The sequence below is a fragment of the Ananas comosus genome, linkage group 20 (genome assembly GCF_001540865.1).
Source record: "Ananas comosus cultivar F153 linkage group 20, ASM154086v1, whole genome shotgun sequence".
NCBI lineage: Eukaryota > Viridiplantae > Streptophyta > Magnoliopsida > Poales > Bromeliaceae > Ananas > Ananas comosus.
Genome location: NC_033640.1, coordinates 1776319 through 1799430, shown reverse-complemented (window position 1 = coordinate 1799430; position 23112 = coordinate 1776319). Strand labels below are relative to the sequence as shown.

At 35.9% G+C, this 23112-nt stretch overlaps 2 protein-coding genes across 4 annotated transcripts; both read left to right on the top strand.

Moving 5' to 3' along the window:
- Positions 775 to 11827, top strand: LOC109725544 (DNA mismatch repair protein MLH1-like). The gene is made up of 16 exons (XM_020254774.1): positions 775 to 1104; positions 2330 to 2502; positions 2597 to 2669; positions 3090 to 3224; positions 3402 to 3612; positions 3778 to 3926; positions 4426 to 4524; positions 5501 to 5570; positions 5956 to 6091; positions 6731 to 6825; positions 6926 to 7034; positions 7651 to 7816; positions 8598 to 8759; positions 9438 to 9621; positions 10447 to 10592; positions 11465 to 11827. Exons 1-16 carry the CDS (start codon positions 832 to 834, stop codon positions 11507 to 11509), a joined length of 2226 nt encoding a protein of 741 aa, XP_020110363.1. The 5' UTR covers positions 775 to 831; the 3' UTR covers positions 11510 to 11827.
- LOC109725545 (dirigent protein 21-like) lies at positions 15593 to 22338 on the top strand. 3 transcript variants are annotated; one of them, XM_020254776.1, is made up of 7 exons: positions 15593 to 15678; positions 15787 to 15823; positions 17972 to 18079; positions 18395 to 18480; positions 19502 to 19681; positions 20630 to 21657; positions 21801 to 22338. In XM_020254776.1, the coding sequence occupies exons 6-7, from the start codon at positions 21092 to 21094 to the stop codon at positions 21946 to 21948; spliced, it is 714 nt and encodes a 237-aa protein (XP_020110365.1). In that variant the 5' UTR covers positions 15593 to 15678; positions 15787 to 15823; positions 17972 to 18079; positions 18395 to 18480; positions 19502 to 19681; positions 20630 to 21091; the 3' UTR covers positions 21949 to 22338. The 3 variants fall into 3 exon arrangements, with proteins under 3 accessions (XP_020110365.1, XP_020110366.1, XP_020110364.1); XM_020254777.1 differs by lacking the exon at positions 15787 to 15823 and having other exon boundaries at positions 15597 to 15678; positions 18395 to 18471; positions 19511 to 19681; XM_020254775.1 differs by lacking the exon at positions 15787 to 15823 and having other exon boundaries at positions 15597 to 15678.

The following is a 23112-nucleotide window of genomic DNA, read 5'->3' as shown; positions in this document are numbered from 1 at the left end:
GAACGGTAAGTGGGAGCCAAAAATAAAATGAAAAGTAACCGGCCCCGAATCCGCCCTGTCCCGATAAGAAATGGAGCGGGGGTGGGGAAACTCTCCCGCCCTCGGATCCGCCCCGTTTGCATCCCTAACGACGGCTATATGGAAAGAGGAAGTAGGAGTACCAAATTATAATAAATAAATTCATAGGATTTGACTACCTAATCTTTAAAAATTTTGATTTTACTACCTAACTTTTTCATTTATATTATTTGAGCCAATTAGCAACTTTTGAACTTTAAAATTTGAATGCATTATTTATCTTTATAAATTTAGTTTATTTTATAAATTTATTAAAGTAAATAATTAATTTAAATTTTATATTTGAAGGATTTAAAATTACTTAAATTAACCAAATTCAAAGGTAGGATTATCGAATCAAAATGGCCTAAAAGTTCAAGTAAGTTTTATATATTTTTGACTAAATTAATATTAGAGAACTTAATTGTGACACACATTATAGTCTGAGGACCAAATGGATAATTTAGCCATATAAAAGGATTCGGATNTTTTTGTTGTTATATATATATATATATGATATTATATATAAATTTATATTTCAAAATTTTAAATTTTAAATAATATATTTTATTTTGTGTTCGAATTTTCAGATTTAGATTCGGTTCCGGGTTTTTGGACGTGCTGAGTTTTAAAAATCCATCAGGTTGGGAATTCGGGTTCGGGTTTTTGAAAAACCCGCCCAGAATCCGACCGTTGACATCCCTACTCTGATGAGAGAACCCGCCCCATTCTCTCTCTCCCTCTCCCTCTCTCTCTCCTCTCCTCGCTCTCGCCATGGACACCGACGACGAGCCCTCGTCGTCGTCGGCGGCGGCGGCGGCGGCGGCGGAGGCGGAGGCGATTCCTGCGGAGCCGCCGCGGATACGGCGGCTGGAGGAGGCGGTGGTGAACCGGATCGCGGCGGGGGAGGTGATCCAGCGCCCAGCGTCGGCGGTGAAGGAGCTCGTCGAGAACAGCCTCGACGCCGCCGCGTCCTCCGTCTCTGTCGTCGTCAAGGACGGGGGGCTCAAGCTCATCCAGGTCTCCGACAACGGCCACGGCATCCGGGTACTCAAAACCCTAAACCCTAACCCTAGAACTAACCCTGCAAAACCCTAGCCCTCTTGCAAATCAATCTCCTATACCTGCTGATTAGAAGGCGACTGTGTGGTACTCAATCTAGTAGAAGGTTGGAACGGCATTTTGAAATGGCCCCCTTAACTGCACTTTTTCTATTACCTTCTTATTGAGGGATTTTAGGCAAGTACATTAGGAATTTTATCAAATCAATTGATAATTTAATCAAATTTAATGTATTTTATAGTTTGAATTACTTTTTAGAAGATAAAATCAGAACAATTAATAACTAACAGCTAATAGAACTGCTAAATTTAACAAAAGCGTCAATTTAATTAACTAGAATAGTTCAAAACAAAAAAAAGAAGATTATGAAGGTGTCAATAAAGAGAGAAAAAAAAAGTAAAGTTGAGGGACCTATTTCAGAATGGCGTATAGCTGAAGGAGTCTCCATGTATTTTTACCTTCGCAGAATTTCTTGCTGTCTTAACCCTCTAATTAAGGACAACAGCAAATTGATAGGATTTTGTATTTTAAAGCATGAGCCTTTTGTGTTTTCGTGGGGTTTTATGTGATTTCTCAGTAATTTTGGTAGTTTCATCTATTTTCTTGAATTGTACTCTATTTTGTGTAATCATTTAACTAGACATTGCTGATTTTTCTGGTGTGAACAGTTAAAAGTTAATGAAGAAGATAAGATAAAGATAATTAGGATGTAGATGATTAATCTGTTAAGCTTATGGAGCAATGCTGTTATGGAAAGTTAAGATTTTTGCTTGTTAACTAATATGGATTTGGCAATTTTTTATTATTTTGTACAGTGCAATCATCGGCAGTTCCCTATAATCCTGATTGAATCTGGGAATAAGTTATACAGACAACTTTTGATGAATGAAAATTTCATTTTGTGATTGCACCCTGAATCATATCTTTCCAGATATTATGCATTACACGTACTAGCTACTTATAATACTCCGAAGTATGTTGGATAAGTTATTCTAGCATCCAACCAGGCTTTTCACGTATTGAATCCAGTATTTTGGTGAAATTTGTGATCGTAGAGCAAAGTAGAGTTATACTTAATAATTTGAGTTTAAAAAAAAAAGAGAGTATAAACTTCAAATATTTGGATGTATTATGTACTTAAGTGAAGTGTTGACTTGACAACTAGTACTGCTATTTATCTTAACTGCGTTTGTACATTGTGTGTTGGCAGTACGAAGATTTGCCTATATTATGCGAAAGACACACAACATCAAAATTATCTGCATTTGAGGACCTACAAACAATCAAATCAATGGGTTTTAGAGGAGAAGCCTTGGCTAGCATGACTTACGTTGGCCATGTCACAGTGACAACAATAACTGAAGGGCAATTGCATGGTTACAGGTAAATATACATAGGACTGAATTCTAGATGGTTTTTGGCAATTATATTTCTGCTTTATTTAGAACTTAATAATTTATTTTTCTATTCCATTCAGGGTATCATATAGAGATGGTGTAATGGAGCATGAACCGAAGCCATGTGCTGCAGTTAAAGGAACACAGATTATGGTTGGGAGTTTTAGTTGATTTGGATTGTTTCATTCGTTAGAATCTTGCAGCAGTATTTTGTTTAGAATATTAACATATTTACCCCCTGCAAACTTATGCATGTACATATGTATAACCTGTCAAATTTGATTTTCATATATACTCTGTAAAATCTTCATTTTTTTACATAGATATCCTTGTAATTTACAGAAATGCATCTCTTTAAAAAGTTATCAGTAAACAGAACTAATTTTTCTAAATGGATCGGGTTACTCCTCAATTTAATGGTAGTTTTACAAGAAACAACACCATAACCATGGGGTACATATGGAAATTCAGCTTTTGCCACATCATATCTTAAAATACATTATTTTGCAAGGTTACGTATGTAAGATGCCTTTGATATATGAGACTGAGAATAGAAATTTGTTTTTTGCGTAGATCGAAAACCTTTTCTACAATATGATTGCTCGTAGAAAAACATTACAGAACTCCAACGATGATTACCCAAAGATTGTAGACTTGATTAGCCGCTTTGCAATACATCATACAGATGTGAGCTTTTCCTGCAGAAAGGTGAGCCATCTTTTGCTGCTTTCACACATGAACTACCACAGCTGATTAAGAGATTTAAATATATACAATCTGCAAAATCATCTTTTGTTGTGGGGATTTATATGTAAAACTTCCAATGCGATTTTATTTCATTTCATTTTGTTTTATTGTTGTTCCTTATCTTCCTTTTGGATATAGCATGGCGCAAATAGAGCAGATGTTCATACGGTGATTGCAAGCTCCAGGTTGGATTCCATCAGAGCTGTTTATGGTGCTTCTGTTGCTCGTGATCTGATGGAAATTGCTGTTTCTGATGATAATCCTGCTCGATCAATTTTCAAGATGGAGGGCTTAATTTCAAATGCCAATTATATAGCTAAGAAGACAACGATGATACTCTTTATCAATGGTATGTAAAATTAGCACGTCAAGATATTTCATATCTTTGAATCAAAAATGATTTAGTTAATATGCAATATATATGCTAATTTGCAGCAGGAAAAAGTATTATTTCTCTTACTTGATGTTCGAAGTTGAGTGATTTGGTTATGCCTTAGAAAAATCTTTCTTTCAGGCAGGTTGGTTGAATGCACTGCCTTGAAGAGAGCTATAGAAGTAGTGTATGCTGCAACATTGCCTAAGGCATCAAAACCTTTCATCTACATGTCAATCGATCTTCCGTCTGAGCATGTAGATGTGAACATGCATCCAACTAAAAGAGAGGTATGCTGCTAGAAATCTATATGGAAAAAAAAATATTATCTCTGGAAAATGGAATAGTAAAGAGATTATTATCTTTAGAACAATGATACCTCTTAAAGTGATTTTTTTTCATAGTTACATATTCCTTAAAAGTTAGTTTTTTAAATATGAATACTTATTTAACATCTGAATATTCATATATGCCGTTTGAAAACTTAGTTATAGATGGATACACATGTACTTGGTTAAATGCCTCTCTTTAAAAACATTTTTTTAATTCAGAACCAACTTCCCTATAAATTTGATGACTTCTGAACTTAATTAAAGTCATTTCTTTGAAGAATACTTAAGAGCGATATGTATGAAGAATCAAAGTTTGAAGAGGTATGTAGGTAAATAGATTATTTTGCATAGAATCCCCCTATTCTCACTATATTTTAATTGTGTAATAGTAATGTATTATCCTTTCATTTCTAACATACTTGGTTAATTTTCCATTTATCCATTTGCCAATTTGCAGGTAGGCCTTTTGAATCAAGAGAGTCTTATTGATACCATTCAAAACGCCATAGAATCGAAGTTGATGAACTCTAACACCACAAGGATATTTCAGATTCAGGTAATTTATTCACTCACCCTCTTGAAGCAATTATGAACCTACGTTTCCTTCCAGTAAAGAAATCTGTTTGGTTTGATAGCCCTCTTGAACAATTGTAAGCCTATATTTCTTTCCGGTAAAGAAATCTGTTGTATTTTTGTTTGATAATATAGAAAAGTAGCTTTAGCATTAAAACATATTTCAAATACTACTAGCTTTAAAACATATTTCAAACTCTACTGGCATTAAAACATATTTCAAGTAGCTCTAACATTATGGTGAATCATGTAAAGAGAGGTCTTATTTCTAATTTTGTTCGACCAGCACAATCATGACATATGTTAAAGCTGCAGGTAATACTTAGAACAATTTCAATCGAACCTTCCATCTTGAGGATGGGATTTCTGCAACAGGAGAAAAACGTTTAGTCGTCATACAAATTATTTGTTTTTTTTTTTTTTTTCTGAATATGAGTATTTGGTTGTTAGGTTGAGCGGTCATCTAGATTCAAATCCTCGTTGGTTTACACATTGGCTGAGAGGTGAATAATTCTCCATAGTCCATCCATAGATTTTATCACATTTCTTCTATTGGGACAACAAAGTAGAGCACTACAATCACGAACTTTATTCTAGGTCTCATGCGGGCGTGCCTTTTGCTTAAGTTTGCCTGCATTAGGAATGTTATATCAATTTCCAGAGGGTTAAATGTCAAATTGATCAAGGTGGTAGCGTTTGCTAAATTTTTCTATCAAACCTTTTTGGCCCTAAATTTGTCTTTAAGTTCTTATAGCATTTTTACAAGTTTTAAGCATTTTACTATATTGTTGGAAAATCGGACTACCTGCTAGATTACATTGTATGTAGAGTTATGACATCTGTTTGGCTGGTAGGAAAAGACCAATTCTTGTATCTTGTGAATCTTTCTTTGAAATATATTATATATTTTTTATGTGTTAGTTTTGCCTTCTGTGGCTAATTTTCAATGATCTTTACAGGCTGTAAATTTGTCATCAGCAAATCAATTTAATTCGCGAAAAGATACTGATTGCAACACATCCACACCTGGTATGCTGTGCTGTTGCCTTTTGTTTATCAGGTTACTTGAACAGTATGTAGCAGTTATGTTTTCCAAAGTAATTACAACAGTTTCCTTAGTCCAGAAAACAGAAGCTTTGTTAAGCTAACAAATAGTTTGGAGCTTTTATTGTAACGAGAAGCTAAGTTGAGTTTTGGGACCTCAAAAGTGGAAGTTCCAATTTGAAGCATCTATGTCTGCTGCAACAAGCTGTCCAGATGATTTTAATAGCTGTTAGTGCTTTTTTGAGTAGCTCTACTCAAACAACATTTCTGTAGAAGCTCTGTCTTAAGGGCAAACATGCCCTTATGATGTTGCATTTACATTTTTCTCGGACATATCATATTATTAATCCTAACAACTCTGATTTTGTAGCAATAAAATCTCAAAAAGTTCCAGTAAATAAAATGGTAAGAACAGATTCACGCGATCCATTTGGAAGGTTGCATGCCTACTGGCAAGATGGACCATGTTCACAGGATGAAAAGAAATCTGACCTTGTTTCTGTGAGGTATAATATGTTATTTAGTTGTAACTTCCTCATAACCTTATTATTTGCTCCACTACTTCCTTTGTGGTTACTTCTGCTAAAGTATGTTGAAGTGAATGTTATTGTTCAACCAACAAACTTATTAAAAAAAAATATATAGGGCTTTTACATCCATATCCCTGCAAAATCTTCTATATTACGAGTATACGCCTTTGGAACTTGTATTATATATCCCTCGAAATTTCAGTTACTTACAGATTAACATTTCCTCAGTTATCTTCCTACGATTTCAATTTTAACAACTTTCCTACAATTTGTTCCATCTAACAAGCAAACCAACTTCCATTGTTCTAACATTTGTAAAATGGTTTTGCTTCATCTTTACTGTTTGCTGACATGACAAAGTTTTAAGGTTGGTTTGGGAATGAAATATGTTGACATAGCGTGTTTTAGACTATAGACTAACAGGACTTAATTATTACAGGGAGTAAATTTTACAGATGCTTAACCTTTATGATCGAAACTCTTAAAGGATGTAATTGAACTTTGGGATTGTGGTTCAAGGATGAAATATGGAATTAAGAAATTAAATATGTAATTAACTAGCCTTTATACTTTTTAAGGATTGTTATTTATTTATCTTTAATCCTCATCTGCAAGAAATGCTGTGAGATCAAGAAGGAATCCCAAGGAATCTGCTGACTTAAGTAGCATCCATGAGCTTCTTAGTGAAATTGATTCTAACACTCACTCTGGTGAGTTCATGTCAAACATGAGCCTCATCTTGATCCTATCATGCCTTAGATTGGCTTCCTCAAATCTATTAAAGATTGATATCTCGTGCTGTTTATATAGGTCTCTTGGACGTTGTTAAGAACTGCACGTATATTGGGCTTGCTGATGATGTTTTCGCCTTGCTTCAACACAATACACTACTGTACCTTGTTAATGTGGTAAATGTGAGGTCGGTGCTTCACCTTATTGCTCTTCTATTTTACTCCATTTTCAGCTTTCATCGGTACTCTAGATATTTAGGTAACTATCCATGCGTCGATTTACATATATATTAGTTTATATCTGAATTTTCATGTGCAGCCCTTTAAAACTTTAATTTTTTACATATATAATTTCGTACTCATAATAATTACCGCGTTACAAAAAGAACTTTTCTTAATGAAACCAGCTTTTACCCATGAATCAAATGACCTGCAAACTTAACATATGTGTAATTTTTCAAGATACTGCATTTTTTAGGCAAATTTTACCAACGAGATAAGTAATAAGCTAGTTTTGTGGGGATGCATAGGTTGCTGATCCTTAGTTTTTCACATCATTTTCCTACAAACCGAATATAAACTCACAATCTGGATAATTGTTATCTGAACTTATTCTAGTTATTTTTTAATATATATATATATATATATTATTTTTTAATATATATATAATATATATACTCTATATAATGATGACTGTTTTCTAATTTGATCTTGTTAATGATAATTTTTTCTATTTAATGATAGTTATTTTCTAAACTTGCTCCATTTAATGACAATTTGTTTTTCCTCTTTCTTTTATATCAGTAAAGAACTCATGTACCAGCAAGTAATACGCCGATTCGCACATTTCAATGCCATCCAACTTAGTGAACCAGCTCCACTTCAGGATTTGCTAATGATGGCACTTAAAGAAGAAGACTTGGAATCCCCTGCTGATGAGAATGATGATCTGAAACAGAAGATTGCAGAAGTAATTGCTTTTCCATTCACAACTTATTACCTTGCCTTTCTAACATTGAATCTGCTTGCTAAAAGTATAAACTGATGGATATATTGACCTGTTCGTTTTCGATCTATAAAAAAGTGAAATTACAGGATATTTTGCATATATAGCCTTACAAATATGCGAAATTGTGCAAATGCCGCTGCAAAGTGGGTTTACTCACGTACCCCTAAAACTTTGTTATTTGCAGCTGTTCCCCTGCCTGGGTATATATGCTGAAATGTGTCTGCATCTACCTCCTGGAGATGCTGGAATGCAAATAAATACAGTTTTTAGGTGCACATACACATTTTTGGTGCACTTTTCAGGGGTGTTTGCAAAGTTTTGCATTTTTCAGTGGTGTATGAAAATAGAAAACACCAATCATATAAATTGGTGTTGTTGCAAGTGGCCAATCCTGCTTCATTGGAGAATTATTTCCTACACATGGTGCATCACATCAGCCTGTGCACCATGCTTATGTTGTCTACATTTATTTATTGGCATAAATGATCATTCTCGGAACTGTGACTGTAGGTTTTCTAATTCACATACGTGAAATTGTTACTAAGTAATATCTAAGACAAGAAAATTGGAGAAATTTTGATATCTGTTGTTCTACTCAGCATCTTAGGTCCATTTCAAGTTTTCACTATGCAATAAAATTTTCAGTTGGAATAGTCAAATTTGTCGGAGGTAATTGTGGTTTGCTTACGTGTAAGATGTTGAGGGTTTATTTTCTTTTCCTTTTTTTTTTTGTTCGTGCCAGATGAACACTGAGCTTCTCAAGCAAAAAGCCGAGATGCTGGAGGAGTATTTTTGTATAAACATTGATCAAGACGGAAATCTGATGAGACTTCCAGTTATACTTGACCAGCACACTCCTGATATGGATCGTCTTCCTGAATTTTTGTTGAGTTTGGGGAATGATGTAAGTTCTGTGTCTTATTTTGGTCTTGTAATTAATCATTTATTCATCTTCTTTTGTTTTTTTATTAAACATGAAGCATTTAAGGAAAATTTAAGGAAGAATTTGGTAGTAACTGCTGTAATTATTAGGACTTTTATTAAGTGTTTTTTTTCTCTTTGTTTCATCTTTCTAAAAAATGATATTAGTGATCCTAAAATTGTGCTTGTAAATATTTTAAAGCCCATATAAGACAGTTATAAATGTCTTTGATTGCTTTATCTGGCATTGCCATTCTTATTTTTCTCCTTCACTTTTCCGTTTCTACAATAACGTGATGACTTCTGTTTTGGCACCTTCAGTCCGCTGCTCAACTTTTGCGAGAAAAGCATGCCTTCATTCTATGGGACTGTAATACATTGTTTGAATAATCTAATATGCGATTTTTGAAATCAGTATGATGCAATGTAGTACAAAACTGTGTATGGATCATTTCACAAGTGTGCATTGTGGTCACGTAATGAGGGGGTAATTTGGTCCTTTGTTTTGAATTATGGGCTGAAGTTGCAAAAAGAAAAAAAAAAGTGTCCTTTTAAAAAAACCAATTAGTTTCATCTCTGTTTGCTAGTAGTAAATTATTCACTCTATGTTTTATGTTTATAATAATATTGTGGCAAATATGTAACTAAATCAACTATATAGGTTGACTGGGAGAATGAGAAAGAATGCTTCCAAACTGTATCTGCTGTTCTGGGGAATTTCTATGCCGTGCATCCTCCCTTTTTGCCAAATCCATCGGAAGATGGGATTCAGTACTACAAAAAAAACGTGGACAAAATGCCAACTGATGAAGATGCACAGAATAGATTAACTAATTCAGGTAAAGGTAATCAGACATTGCAAATGATATTTCTACATGAAGTATATAAAGTTTGTATTAGCTTGCACAGAAAATGTGCAGTAATTTTGTGGCTAATGTAATGCAACAAACTGATGAACGTAAAGTGTTTTTTTTGTTTTGTTTTCGTTTTGTTTTGTGTTGCAACAATGCAAAATTGCACAAATTGTTCTGTAACGTTGGTATCTGCATGCATGGCCCTGAAAACATTTCTTGCTGGCAAGTACACCCCTGCTGCGTATGTTTATGGAAAAGCAATTTTGCATTGTACTCTGGCTGGGGTATGAATGGAAATAAATGTGAATTTTCAGGGTACGCATGCGAATAACAGCTATGTTGTGGTATTTTTGTACAATTTCAAATATTTGTAGGGGCAAATGCAAATGCAAATGCAAAAAAAAATATCCAAATCATGTTTAGTACAATTTCATCTGGTTCTTGTAACTGCTTTTTACTCTTCAAGCAGCAGTTAGGAGTTTGACAGGCCAAAAGTCCAGGGGTTCTTTGCTGTGGCAAGAAGTTGAAACAACCTTCTGCAATGCAAAAGCAGAAGCTCCGATTTGAAGCTTCTGGCTTTGCTGTTGCACAAAGCTGTTGGGAGGATTTCAATAGAAAATCTATTACAGCTTCTTCTAAAAGCTCTACTCAAACAGTACTATTCCAGAAACTTCAGCTGGTCAAACATGCCATTAACATGGAAATAACTTTTTTAAGTCGAATTCAATAAAAATTAAACAGTACAAGTGGCTATCTAGAATTGTTTCGTTTTGTATAAACCTTATTTGACCTTTTGAGTTATGAATTAAACAACAGAAGAAGATGTGGATCATGAACTACTTGCAGAGGCAGAAACTGCATGGGCTCAGCGTGAATGGACCATCCAGCATGTCTTGTTCCCATCGATGAGGCTGTTTCTCAAGCCTCCAAAATCATTGGCAACAAATGGAACTTTCATTCAGGTTGTTTTCTATCTCAACTCAATGCATATTGTTGTAATACCGATGTTAGTGCCTGTTTAGTCTAAGCATCTAGAGCAGCTTAACAACTCCGAAAAGCAGCCAAGTGTTTTGAAGATAACAAATCTGAACCTTATGAAAGCCAAGATGAGCATTTAAGTCACAAAGCACAAGTGTCCATTTGAAACTCGTGCTTCTGCCACATTGAGAAGCAGTGCGGATACTCGATTAAAAAAACGGAAAACAAGAAAAGTTGTTAGTGCTCCTTTGAACAATTTTACTTAGAGGTTACTTATTTTCTAGCTAACTGCCCCTTTTTCTCGTGAGTTCAACATGAATGCAACTAAAATATCTAGGAGATTTTCAAATGGGGAATCGGACATGGGTGTCCATAACCTCTTACCATAGTTTCACTTTGTTCCCCAATCTTTAAATCATTAGAGTTGGGTCCCTGTTCCATTGCAATCCCTTCCTTTTGTAAGTTTCTTGTAGTAAATGGTCCACATAATTGCCATGTATTAGCTGCATGTGCAATTTTTTACACTTCTTATTTATGCCTTCGTATCGATTTTGCTTAGATGGCAGTTATACGGCTGTAACATGCACATTTGCTTCCATTAATGGAGAAATTTTGTAGGAAAAGGTATGATTGCAACAAAATGCGAAGGACCGGATTGTAACAGTTTAAAAGGTTGAGGACAAAAATTTAAGCTTAAAATGTTGAGGATCTCCAAGGCATTCATTCTAAATAATTTTTCTGTTGGCCGACTCTTGTTCAAGAGGACGTTAACATATTTTCCTTTTTTTCCCCCTTTTTGATAAATTTCACTTAGATTATGTAGCCCTATTGACTCTTACTGTGTGGTTTCAAACAGGTTGCTTCTTTGGAGAAACTCTACAGAATATTTGAGAGGTGTTAGAACAACAATGCAACAAAAACTCGAACATGTGAATTTGGGAGAAAAATGAAGATAATGAAGTGGAACAACATTTTTGTCGAGCCCTTCGGAAAGGGATCTGAAAGATTACAGTTCTTCCTTTTTCTGCCTTCTTTTTGGCATTTTTGTTACCCTTTTTTTTTCTTCTCCTTTTCTTATTTTTTTTTTAAAAAATAACTTTTTACCCTTTTTGGTTTTTCAGAAGGTTGTAATATATGTTAAAGCTTGTAAAATCTTGTAAAGCTAAAGAGCATTGAGCTGTTCTATTGCCCTCCTAATTACAGAAGAAGTGTTGTTTAAGTAGAGCTGATAAAAATATCTAAGTTACTCGTTTTTATTGCATGATGTTTCAATCGGATATCGATTTTACTCCCTAAAATTTTTAATCTGGCAATCAAGAGTCTATGAATGTTCCAACATACTATGCACTAGAGAGTTGCTGTTTTCAAAATCTGAATACTATCTAACAAATTCATGTGTCTCATAGAAAGAAACATTTTGGAGGTGAAGTTCTTGCAAATTTATTTATGGGTTGCTTTGTTTCACTTTGATCCTGACCTTCTTTTCTACTATTTGGTTTCTAATTTTTATATTTTGTTTTTATTAATTTTGATAAAGTAGGCTATATAAGATATAATAGGGTTAAAAATTCTTAATTCGGTTATATCATTTTATGCGATGGTTGGGTCTAAGAGGTTAAGATAGGTAAGTGTGTTAGGATTAGAGTAGCCTTAGGATCGGTGATTTTTTGAGAAGCGGGGCGTTACAGTTGGTATCAGAGTCGATGATCAGTCGGAAGTGTGAGATGAGTTTCAGCTGAGCGATATTATATAGCGGGGGGAGTGAGACTCTCATGTTGATAATTGTTGTGGGTGGAGCGCGATTCTCCTATAATGTCGGTTAAGGTTAGCAAGACGAGTCTTATATCGCCTAATATCTGTGAGTCTAAGTTTGACGAGGATGTCGGGACTTAAAAGAGGGAGAATGTGAGGTCCTATGTAATCCTATATATAAGAAGAAATAATAGAATTAAAAACTCTTAATCCGGTTATAGTATTTTAGGCGGTAGCTAGGCTCAAGACTTTAAGAGAGTTAAGCATATTAAAACTAGAGTAGTATCACTACCTAGAAAGCGGGGCGTCACACTATGTCTACTCTAATTAAGTTTTTGCTATATAGGTGATTTTTTAAAATTTTTTGAAGAGTTTGGTGGCATGTTTAGTTAAATGCCAAAAATGTTAAATGATTTGGACTTAGTTTGGTATTGAGGCATATCAAACGCTATTAGATGAAATGGAGTTAGGGAAAAAGCATATAAGGATATGCTTTTGCGTTCTCCGCTGGGGCAGCATAAAATATATCGTAACCGACTTATCGCGATATGCGGAACGCAATATTATGTACGGAAACAAATAGAGTATTTTTCTAAAGTACTTTCTCACCGCACGTAACGCAATCTCTCCGTAATCCCAAACGAAGCCTTAAAATAAACAGTAGACGTAATAAGGTACAAGGTTGCGATGATCATAGGCGTGTACAATGCCACTAAAGATGAGGACTTTTTTCGAAAATAACCCTCTGAAATTTTATAATTGGCAAAATAACCCTCTGAAAATTTTATTTGTAAAACTAACCCTCCTTTCGCCACGTCGGCGCCAGGTGGGATTTTTCTCGTAAAGACGGTGAATCGTTCACCGTCTATGCGCATTTCTCATGAAGACGGTAGATAGTTCACCGCCTTCATGAGACGGTGAACTATTCACCGTCTTTAGAGCGAATTCTTTGGAGCGAATACGACACCTTTGGAACTGCTGTGCCCTCGATAAGACGGTAAACAGTTCACCGTCTTACTTAAGACGGTATACACCCCTCAACTTCGGCCCGAACTTTGGCCAAGTCCTGGAGAGATAAAACACAGATAAGACGGTGAACTGTTCACCGTCTTATTTGTTTGCACTAAAGACGGTGAACTATTCACCGTCTTTATTCGCGCAGGAGTAGCCGAAGGTAAGACGGTGAATTGTTCACCGTCTCCAATGTTGTTTTATGAAGACGGTACACAATTCACCGTCTTACCTAGGTATACCCGAAGCCCCGACACCTCTCCCTCACTCTTCGCTCTCTTTCTCTCTTAACTCTCTGTCTCTCTCTCCCTCCGCACCCCGCCAGTCGCCGCCGCCCAAGCCGACGTCGCCGCCGCCCAAGCCGCCGTCGCCGCCGCCCNGTCTTCGTTAAGGCGGTGAACCGGTCACCGTCTTATCTGTGTTTTAGCCCTCTCTCGAGGACTTGGCGAAATTAGGCTGGGTGGAGTTCTACACTAAAGATGGTAAACTTGCTCAGATAAGGCGGTAAACGATTGACCGTCTTAAGTAAGACGGTGAGCGATTCACCGTCTTATCTATGCCACCCGCTGTCGGGCGGATTTGCTGCCATGATAAGGCGGTAAACGACTTACCGTCTTCCATAAAAAGGTAAACGAGTCACCGTCTTCTCCACGGCGAATTGCTGAGAAGGCGGTGATACGCGGGGAATTGCTGAGAAGTCACCGGCTGGTTCCACGCGTAGGGAAGACGGTTAACTACTTACCGTCTTCAAGATTAAATAAAGACGGTGAACAAGTCACCGTCTTATTCCAGTAGAGCTGGGCGCCGGCGCCCTGAGAAGGCGGCGAAGTCTATGGCTAGCTAAGGCGGTGGACGATTCACCACCTTTGTTTAGACGGTAAACAAGTCACCGTCTTCTCGTCGAATTACTGCGATAGCGCTGATACGCGGGGAATTGCTGAGAAGGTCCACGCCTAGAGAAGACGGTTAACCATATACCGTCTTCATGAGAAATGCGTACAGACGGTGAACAATTCACCGTCTTTACGAGAAAAATCCCACCTGGCGCCGACGTGGCGAAAGGAGGGTTAGTTTTACAAATAAAATTTTCAGAGGGTTATTTTGCCAATTACAAAATTTCAGAGGGTTATTTTCGAAAAAAGTCCAAAGATGATGGGATTGGACTTATTACTGAAATGTGCACAGGTATGCGATTCTAGGGATGTGACCAAAAGTGAAAAACAAACGAGAGAAAGTTATGGACGAATTGTATAATTAATTCTAAAGGTCAAGAATCAGATTACCAAAAAAGAAAGAGGAGAAACGAAAAGAATTTTAATTTTTACAATCCTTAATTTAAGCATTGTAGGTTTACCAAACCCTTTTAGTTAGATGTAATTATAAATATAGTATAGTTTGAGATACATGTAGGTATAAATATAGTAATTGTAACTATAGCTATATGTATTATGTTTGATTAGATATAGGAGAAAGTACTGCAACTATAAATAATTTATTTAGTTGCATGAAGTTGAGGAATAATTTTTAAAATTTTATTGTTTTATATATATAATGATAAGATTTCCTTCAATATAAATCAGTCGAGGGAGTTGGGTGACGATGTACTTGTAGTCTGGGATAGGTGGAAGGGAAGACTTGGTGGTCAAAGACGGAGGAACGGGTTAGCTGAATTGACGGCTTGCTGGTGGGCTATTTGGAAGGCTAAAAATAATCTAATCTTCCGTGACATTCAGCTAGACCCTCTAGTAGCAGTGCGAAGGCTCAGACAGCTCATTGATTCTTGAAGAGACCTTCTGTTTTTTTTTTTTTTTGGCTAGTTTCTTTTGACGTGGTTTTTTCTTTTTTTCTTGAGGCCCTGGTTGCCTCACCCTTGTAGCCTAAATGAAGCGGGTAGCATGCTACCTATTCTCTCTCTCAAAAAAAAAGAAGGTAAAGTTATCTTTTACTTAAAGTTGGAACTGCGGTTGGATAGTTCCAATTGCTGCAGTTGAACTTCCTCCTGTAGTTTCTACTGCAGCAGTTGAAATTAATATATCAAACCAAACAGCAAATTTGTATCTACATGTAGTTACAACTACAGTACAATTGTAACTATATACAATAAAATGAACCCTTATAGCGTTTTTAATAAAAAATAAAAAAAAAGAAATGCTAAATCTTAATAAAAGAAAAAATCCTTTATTAATTACCGCTAAAACCCAAACCCTTCTCCCCTACGGCCCCGCCCTTCTCTCTCTCTCTCTCTCTCTCTCCCCGCCGTTCCCTCTCATCTCCGCCGACGCCGACGCCGACGCCGACGCCGACGAGGTGAGGGCCTCTCTCTCTCTCTCTCTCTCTCTCTCTCTCTCTCTCTCTACAGTTCCAAGTGAGTATGCATTTAATGATCGAAGTTTTTGTTCTTAATCTGTGTGTTAGATGGAAAGGGAGGGATCTTACTATACCCTAATTGGTGGTGGGTCTCTGATTTTCTCTTTTTTTGAGTGACTGGTAGGCTTTTCTGCCCAATTGCGCAAGTTTTTGTCTTGCTAGGGTTTTTTTTTCTTTTTAGGGTTCTTCTATTTAGATTCTATGAAATTTTGTTGTTTGAGGCATGTTGGTGAAAGGTTCTTTCACATAAATTGCGATTATATGTATTTTTCAGCAAATTAAGTTGTAGGTAGGATGTATGGAAACTGGTGAACATCACAACACAAGGTGATTTAAATTACTCTTGAAACAGTGAAAGAATGAAATTTTAGAGAGGGAAAATTATAAGTTGGGTCATGATATCTTAGTTATTTAAGAAGATCGACCGGATAATAACTGGGCCGAGAATAGTCTGAAATTACTCTTAAAAAAGTGAAATAATGAAATTTTACAGAGGGAAAGTTATAAGCTGGGCCATGATATATTAGTTATTTAAAAAGATCGATCGGATAATAATTGGGCCGAGAATAGTCTTAACGTCCCTACTCACGTGCATGGTGGAGATCAGGCGAGTATTGTGCCATGTGCAGTTGTGCACTGACTTGAGAGATAACAGAAGTGATAAAAGAATTACAGATTGAAATTTATGTCATTATATGGCAGATCTTGGGAGTTGAGATGGACAACGCCTGTCCTTGCTCTGATATCATGTTATTCAAAAGATCGATCTGATAGGATCATAGGAAATAGTACTAATATAATCTTACATTTTTCTTATGTATAATGGGTTTTGATATCTGAACATGGTTGTAGCCTAGATAGGAATGGTGAGATAGTTATACTCTGTCACGAAAAAGTTAGATTAAAAATTATTTGGTAAGTTGCAATACTAGTACTTGAACTTTAACTCTTAACTTTTATTTTGGTCCTCAAATTTTAAAGTTCGACATTTGAGACCTTGAGCTTTCGACAATGTTTCGTTTTAGTCTCCAAATTTTCAATTTTGTTTCACATTAGTTGTTATCTTGGAGTAAAAAAGGTATTTCTTGCACCTAGTTCATCTATATGTCCAAACGCCATGAATTCACCAGTCCATCTATCTTGCTATGTTTAATTCAACGGTCCAATAGAGGAAATTGTAACTCAATGGGTTTAAAGATTTGAAATATGAGAGGGAATAAAAGGTCGATAAATGAATGGTATATAAAATGTATAGATGCAATGAGTGTGGGGAATAATACGCCCTCTAATAGTAACTATAAATCAGGACTAAAATGTAACTCTTTTAAGAGTTTAGGGTCTCTAGCTTTGAATTTGAAACTTTGAGGACCAAAATGAAACTTTGATGAAATTCAGGGACTAGTGGAGTAGTGGTGCAATTTTCTCCAAGTTATTTTAGTTGTTAGTCACTTAGTTGGAACTTGGAAGTGCACGAAATTCAGGAAAAAATTCAAAATCTTTCAATGCAGTTAGACATATCCAATGGAGGCACTATAGTCAACCAATAAGAAATGACAGAATTAGGTCTAACACATCACAAAACGAAAAAGATGCCAAAAAGTATTTGAATTGGAGAATTTATTTTGATTAAGTTAAATGGCCTTCAGCTTGGAGGAAGTTATGTTATCAAAGTATATTTGTTAATTTCTATATTCACGAGTTTCTTTTTCTTTTCAGTTATTAAGGCAATCATAATGCTATTCTTATAAAAAATTGTTGTAATCCTGTATATGTTGTTAAATTGGCGCAGGCGCTATTAGCATGTCTTTCATACCTTTCAATGCTTTATGGTTCTTCCCTTTCCATCTTTTCTATTTACTTATGGCTGACAGTTTTCATCTTAGTAAATATCTCTTCTTTGCATTTCTTATATCAATTTTGCTGAGTCTACAAGTTTGAAGCTTTATGAGGTAGCTTTGATTGTGAACTGTCCTAAAATCACTTCTCTTCTGCTTTTTTTGCTTTTTTCCCGCTTTCCGGACGTGATTCAGTTGTACCAATGGATGTCACTATGTCCTCTGTAACCAGGCTTTCCGAAGTTGAAATCAACAATAACTCATTTGTTTTACATGCATAATATATATGAAAACTTCTTGTTTCCTGCTCTTAAAACTGTATACTATTATTCTCATAATATGCATTTGGTAATAAATTTTGTTTCACTTTTTTATTTTGGGTAATTTCTTCACTGCAGTTTTGCAATGGAGCACGGCACTTTGACAGATTTAAATTCCTCGACATTTTCTATATTGGATGAAGACCACACGTTAGCAAACTCTGTTAGATTTGTTCTGAATCAAGAGTAAGTTCGTTTGCTTAATTATGCTTGCTCTCCAATGATGCATGTCAAAAAAAATGGGGAGAAATAAAAAAATGTTTCGGTAAATCCATGGATATGAAGCACAGCTAACTTACCTACTACCTTATACTTTCAAACTTCAAGCAACATCTTATGTTCAAGCATTTCCTTTTTTGATTATCCGTCACTGAATTGTTTTTTCCTTATGCCTATTTTAGTTTTAATGTTTGCTTATCCCAACATTTAGAAAACTCAACAACTTCTCAATCTTATGTTTTCTTGTCTCTCTTCGTGTCACCTTTTTGTGTGATTTTGCAGTCCAAGGGTCGCATTTTGCGGATATAGCATCCCTCATCCTTCCGATAATAAAGTTAACATCAGAGTTCAGACTACAGGTTATAAATGTACCTTCTTTTCTCTCTATTTGTTAGATTTCATTTTTTGATTCTGACTAGTATGCGCTGTACCCATATTTTCTATCTGAATGTATCATTATTATTGTCATTCGGATGAACATCTTTGTTAAGAGGCATGATATATTCGTATGCTCTTCGAAGGGATTAGTTTAACTGTTCTGCTCGCACTCGTTGTACTTTTAGTGTACCTATCGATCTGTTGTAATTGATTATTATTGAGTGCTTGTTTGGCTTGCCTTCTGGAGCGAGCTTCTTTATTCCAAAAGGCAAAAGCTTTTACAATCAAGGTTTTTAGCAGAAAAGAAGTGCAGAGTTTTGCCTGCATTGGAAGCTAAAATGAGCTTCTAGGATCTAAAAGCAGGACCTCCAATTTGAAGCTTCTGCTTCTGTGGCAACCCATCATCCTCTTCCTATTAGGAGTAACCATACATTGGGGATAATATGCCGAATAATAGCTTTAGAAGGTCTTGCACTCTTAACATTGGTAGAATGTATTGGTAGTCCCTAAACTTTTCTCAAATGGCAATTCGGTCCTTGATCTTTCACTTAGCAGATTTTTGCTCTAAACTTGGTCAATTTCTTGCAGTGTGATTCAATTTGTCTAATCTTTAGCCTCTGCTAGGAGAAGTGACGACAATCTCTGATGACTAGTAAAGATTAGTGACAAAATTGCGATTCACTAGAAGTGCAAGGACCAACTAGTTCATTTTTTTATTGAATTTCAATAAGATACGCAGAGACTCGAAGACGGATAAAATATTTCGATGGCTTTCCTACTTCATATATAACTGCACGGAGAAAAGCTATTCACATGTCGCTGAGCCCAGTTTATGCCAGTTTTCCTCAGAATACCCAATCTGTACTTAGTTGTTGATTACAAAATATTATTGTTTTTCTCCAATTAAATTGAAAGAAGAATCAAATTGCAGTTAGAAAAGTTACTTTTTTAAATAATAATAATAATAATAATTCTACACTTCTTGTTTGTAATACTTGGTTGGACCAACAGGTGATCCAGCAAAGGATGTGCTGAAAGATGGATTACAGGACTTAATGGTGATGTGCCAGCACGTGACGACTACGTTTGAGAATGCGGTGGCGGAGTTCAGGGCGAAGCAAGAGCAAAAAAGCGGAAAATGAGTCGATGCGAACGCAAGAGTGAAAAAAAAAACTCCTTCCAAAAAGCATGGTTATTTCAAACACAATTTCCCCTCCAGCATCTTTTTCCTTCAAATATTTATATTAGAATGAAAGTTTCTTAACAATGATGATGATCTAATGCTAGGTTGTTTTTTACCCCCCTCATTATCGCGACGTTCTCTGTGAATCTTAGTTTTCTTTTTTTGCTTTTCTATTACTGCGTAGCTGTGTAGCCTTTCATAATCTTAATCTTTAATGAGTTGCTACATTAATTATAGCCTCTTGTAGTACTTATTCTATTAAAATTAGAGTTTTAAATTGTTTCAGAATTTTCGAATTCTTGCAAACATATATATGACTTATTAGGTTCTAAATTTCATTTATTACCATTGGAGATTTTCAATTAATTTTATGAATCTCTTGTACACACTTTGCGGCATTAGTGCTTATCTGGCTTTGTTTCTGAAACAATCTTTTCACCCTATAAATCTGCAAAATTCATGGTTTTTTACCGTTTGAGATGATTATTGGCGAAAGTAGAAGTTCTATTTTGAAGCTTATTCTTTCGAGTTCTGTAGAATTTTGTTAGATAATTCTATCCAAACAATAATTTATCAGTGCTTTGATCAGTTAAAAAAAAAAAGGGCTTAACTTGCAAATAGACAATGTGCATTATTGCTCTAAATTTATTTTAGAACCAGTACTTAATTATAATTTCTTGGTCAGTGGTAGGAAAGAGAAAGAAAAAAATAAAAAAGAGAATAGAAATATTTTGGTCAGCTTTAAAAAAATTTAGTCTCAATCTATAAAATAAAAAAAATGATTTCATTTTTGCAAAAATGTATCAGTACTATTTTTTAATGCAAAAAAGGCTCTTATTAATGTAAGCAGTAGTTCACCATAGATTCTTGTGCATACACCAAAGAAAAATAGTAACTACTTGTACCTTCAACTATTCCTCATTTTTCAATGCATCATCCTAAAATTATGTGTCTAGAGGTATAGAGGGAGATGATGTTGTCGCACAACAACTCCAACGACAACGGAGGTATGGGCGAGATAGGAGAAAGCAACGCGGCGTCGACACAAGGGTGTGGTAGAGGAGGTTGGTGGAGGAGAAGAGGAGTGGAGAAAAAAAATAAGAATATTTTAATCAGTCTCCTCGATCCGTTTTTGTAAAAGTATAAAATTAGTAAATTGTTTTTAATGCAAAATGGCTATTAGTGTAAGTAGTAGTAGTTCACCAAAGATTCCTGTGTATACACCAAGGAAAAATGGTAGTTAACCATTTGTACATTCAACTGCTCCTACTTTATTTATGCATCATGTGTATGCAATTTGGAGAAGGTGCTATCTCACAACAACTCCAAGTATTGATTTTCCATATATTATTATACTTATTAAAGCACAAGCACTCTCACCCAATTACCTGTGAAGCACTGCCTCACATTTCTCTATTATGGCTTCTCTATGTTCCTTCGTATGCCACCACCACCACCACCACCTCTTGCTCTTCCTCTTCGCCGCCGCCGTTGCCGTTGCGTTTACGACAAAAGTCGTCACCGCCGACGACAACATGACCCACCTGCACTTCTACATGCACGACATCCTCGGCGGGTCGAACCCGACCGCCATCGAGATCGTCAAGGGCCCCGTCGCGCTGTCGTCCGTCCCCGGAGTCAACTTCGGTAACCTCATCGCGATCGACGACGCCTTGACGGAGGGCCCCGAGCTCTCGTCGAAGCCCATCGGCCGAGCCCAGGGGTTCTACATGTCAACTGCATTTCAGGAGGCGTCGTTGCTCGTGTCGGTCAACTTCGTGCTGGCCGCCGACGGGCCGTATAACGGCAGCGTGGTGTCCGTTCAGGGGCGCGACCCGATCGCGGCACCTGTCAGGGAGCTGTCGGTTGTCGGCGGAACCGGGCAGTTTCGGATGGCCCGTGGGTACGTGCTTTGGAAGACGTACGACGGCAACGCCACCAACGGTGACGGAGTCCTGGAGCTCGACGTCTACGTCACAACATAGTGAATTTGTTATCCCTCCCATCTCGCTTTTCGAACCTTACCACCTATTCTTTTTTTTTTTTATTTTAACATTTTCTCGTACTTGTAAGAACTAGGACTAACGGCAGATCACTGAATGATTCATGATTGATGTGGTTGATCAGCTCTGGAAGACTCGCGCCATCAACAACACCGGCGGCGATAACGCAATCTCCATCAGTGCAGCAATCTTCGAAATCGACGTCAACGTCGCTACGAAGTGAATTTGTCATCCTGCTGATCACAATTACCATATGTGCATTTTTACTTTAATATTTGGTTTATTCGAGTCAGTTGGAGTTTGATAGTAAGAACTAAGAAATGAGATTGATGGCAGATCACTGAAGGATTTATGATTGATGTAATTGATCAGCTCTGAAAGACGTATGTTGTCAACGGGCAACACAATCCTGGAGCTAGACGTCTATTTTACAACGAAATGAGTCTGTCATTCATCCCATCTCGATATTTAAATCCCACCATTTATTTTTTTAAATTTAAATATTTAGTTTTCTTAGAGAGCTGCGGAGTTTGATAGTAAAAATAGAATGAATGGCGGATAGATAGATGATACATGGTTGATGTGGTGGAGGCAGGTCAACATCAACTTTGTGTTCAATCATTATGTCAATAAAAGCATGCTCATTAGTTTGTTGATTTGTTTCTTTATTTGTCATTATTGAAAAGTAAGTTACTTAAAAATAATAATAATAATAATAATAATAATAATATAAAATTGGGTACTTTCCAAAGCAGTTGCAAAGTTTTTTCCCAAAATTATTGAGGCAGCACTAGTACAGCTGTGCTCGCCAGTGTGGTGGCGTGTGGGAGTGCTTTTTTCTACTTTTAAAAGCACTACTACTGCTTTTCCTTTTTTTTTATTTAATTTTATTTTAAGAAAGACAAAAGTAAAGGGAAGCGCTTTGGTTCCCCAAGGCTTATGGCGTTATTTATTGTGCGCGTGACTTAATAATTAAAGTCAATTACTACACGATAGCATCAAAATTTTAATATTATTAATTTTTTTACCATTAAATTTATTTTTTGATTATTTTTATATATTAGATAATAGTATTCAACCAATCACTTATTTAATTTTAGGAGGCCATTATTATCCTAATATATATTTTTATCCAGCGACTGAAAATTCGATAGTATAAAACGCTTGATACTATTAATAGTATAGTAGCATATATATATTAGGATAATAATGGCCTCCTAAAATTAAATAAGTGATTGGTTGAATACTATTATCTAATATATAAAAATAATCAAAAAATAAATTTAANTTAGGTTAGAATATTTTTAAAAGTAAACATGATTGTTTACTTTCACATCTGGAAATACACATCAGTGTAAGTAATATCATGTTGTTATATATATATTAGAGAGAGAGAGAGAGAGAGAGAGAACTAGACTGGAATATTATCAATAGTA

What these genes read in the sequence shown, in the direction of transcription:
- LOC109725545 (XM_020254776.1), top strand. Translation starts at nt 21,092, where the DNA reads ATGGCTTCTCTATGTTCCTTCGTATGCCACCACCACCACCACCACCTC. An exon ending in GACGTCTACGTCACAACATA is followed by an intron (nt 21,658 to 21,800) that starts GTGAATTTGTTA and finishes GTGGTTGATCAG; the next exon opens with CTCTGGAAGACTCGCGCCAT.
- LOC109725544 (XM_020254774.1), top strand. Translation starts at nt 832, where the DNA reads ATGGACACCGACGACGAGCCCTCGTCGTCGTCGGCGGCGGCGGCGGCG. An exon ending in ACAACGGCCACGGCATCCGG is followed by an intron (nt 1,105 to 2,329) that starts GTACTCAAAACC and finishes GTGTGTTGGCAG; the next exon opens with TACGAAGATTTGCCTATATT. An exon ending in TGATTCTAACACTCACTCTG is followed by an intron (nt 6,826 to 6,925) that starts GTGAGTTCATGT and finishes CTGTTTATATAG; the next exon opens with GTCTCTTGGACGTTGTTAAG.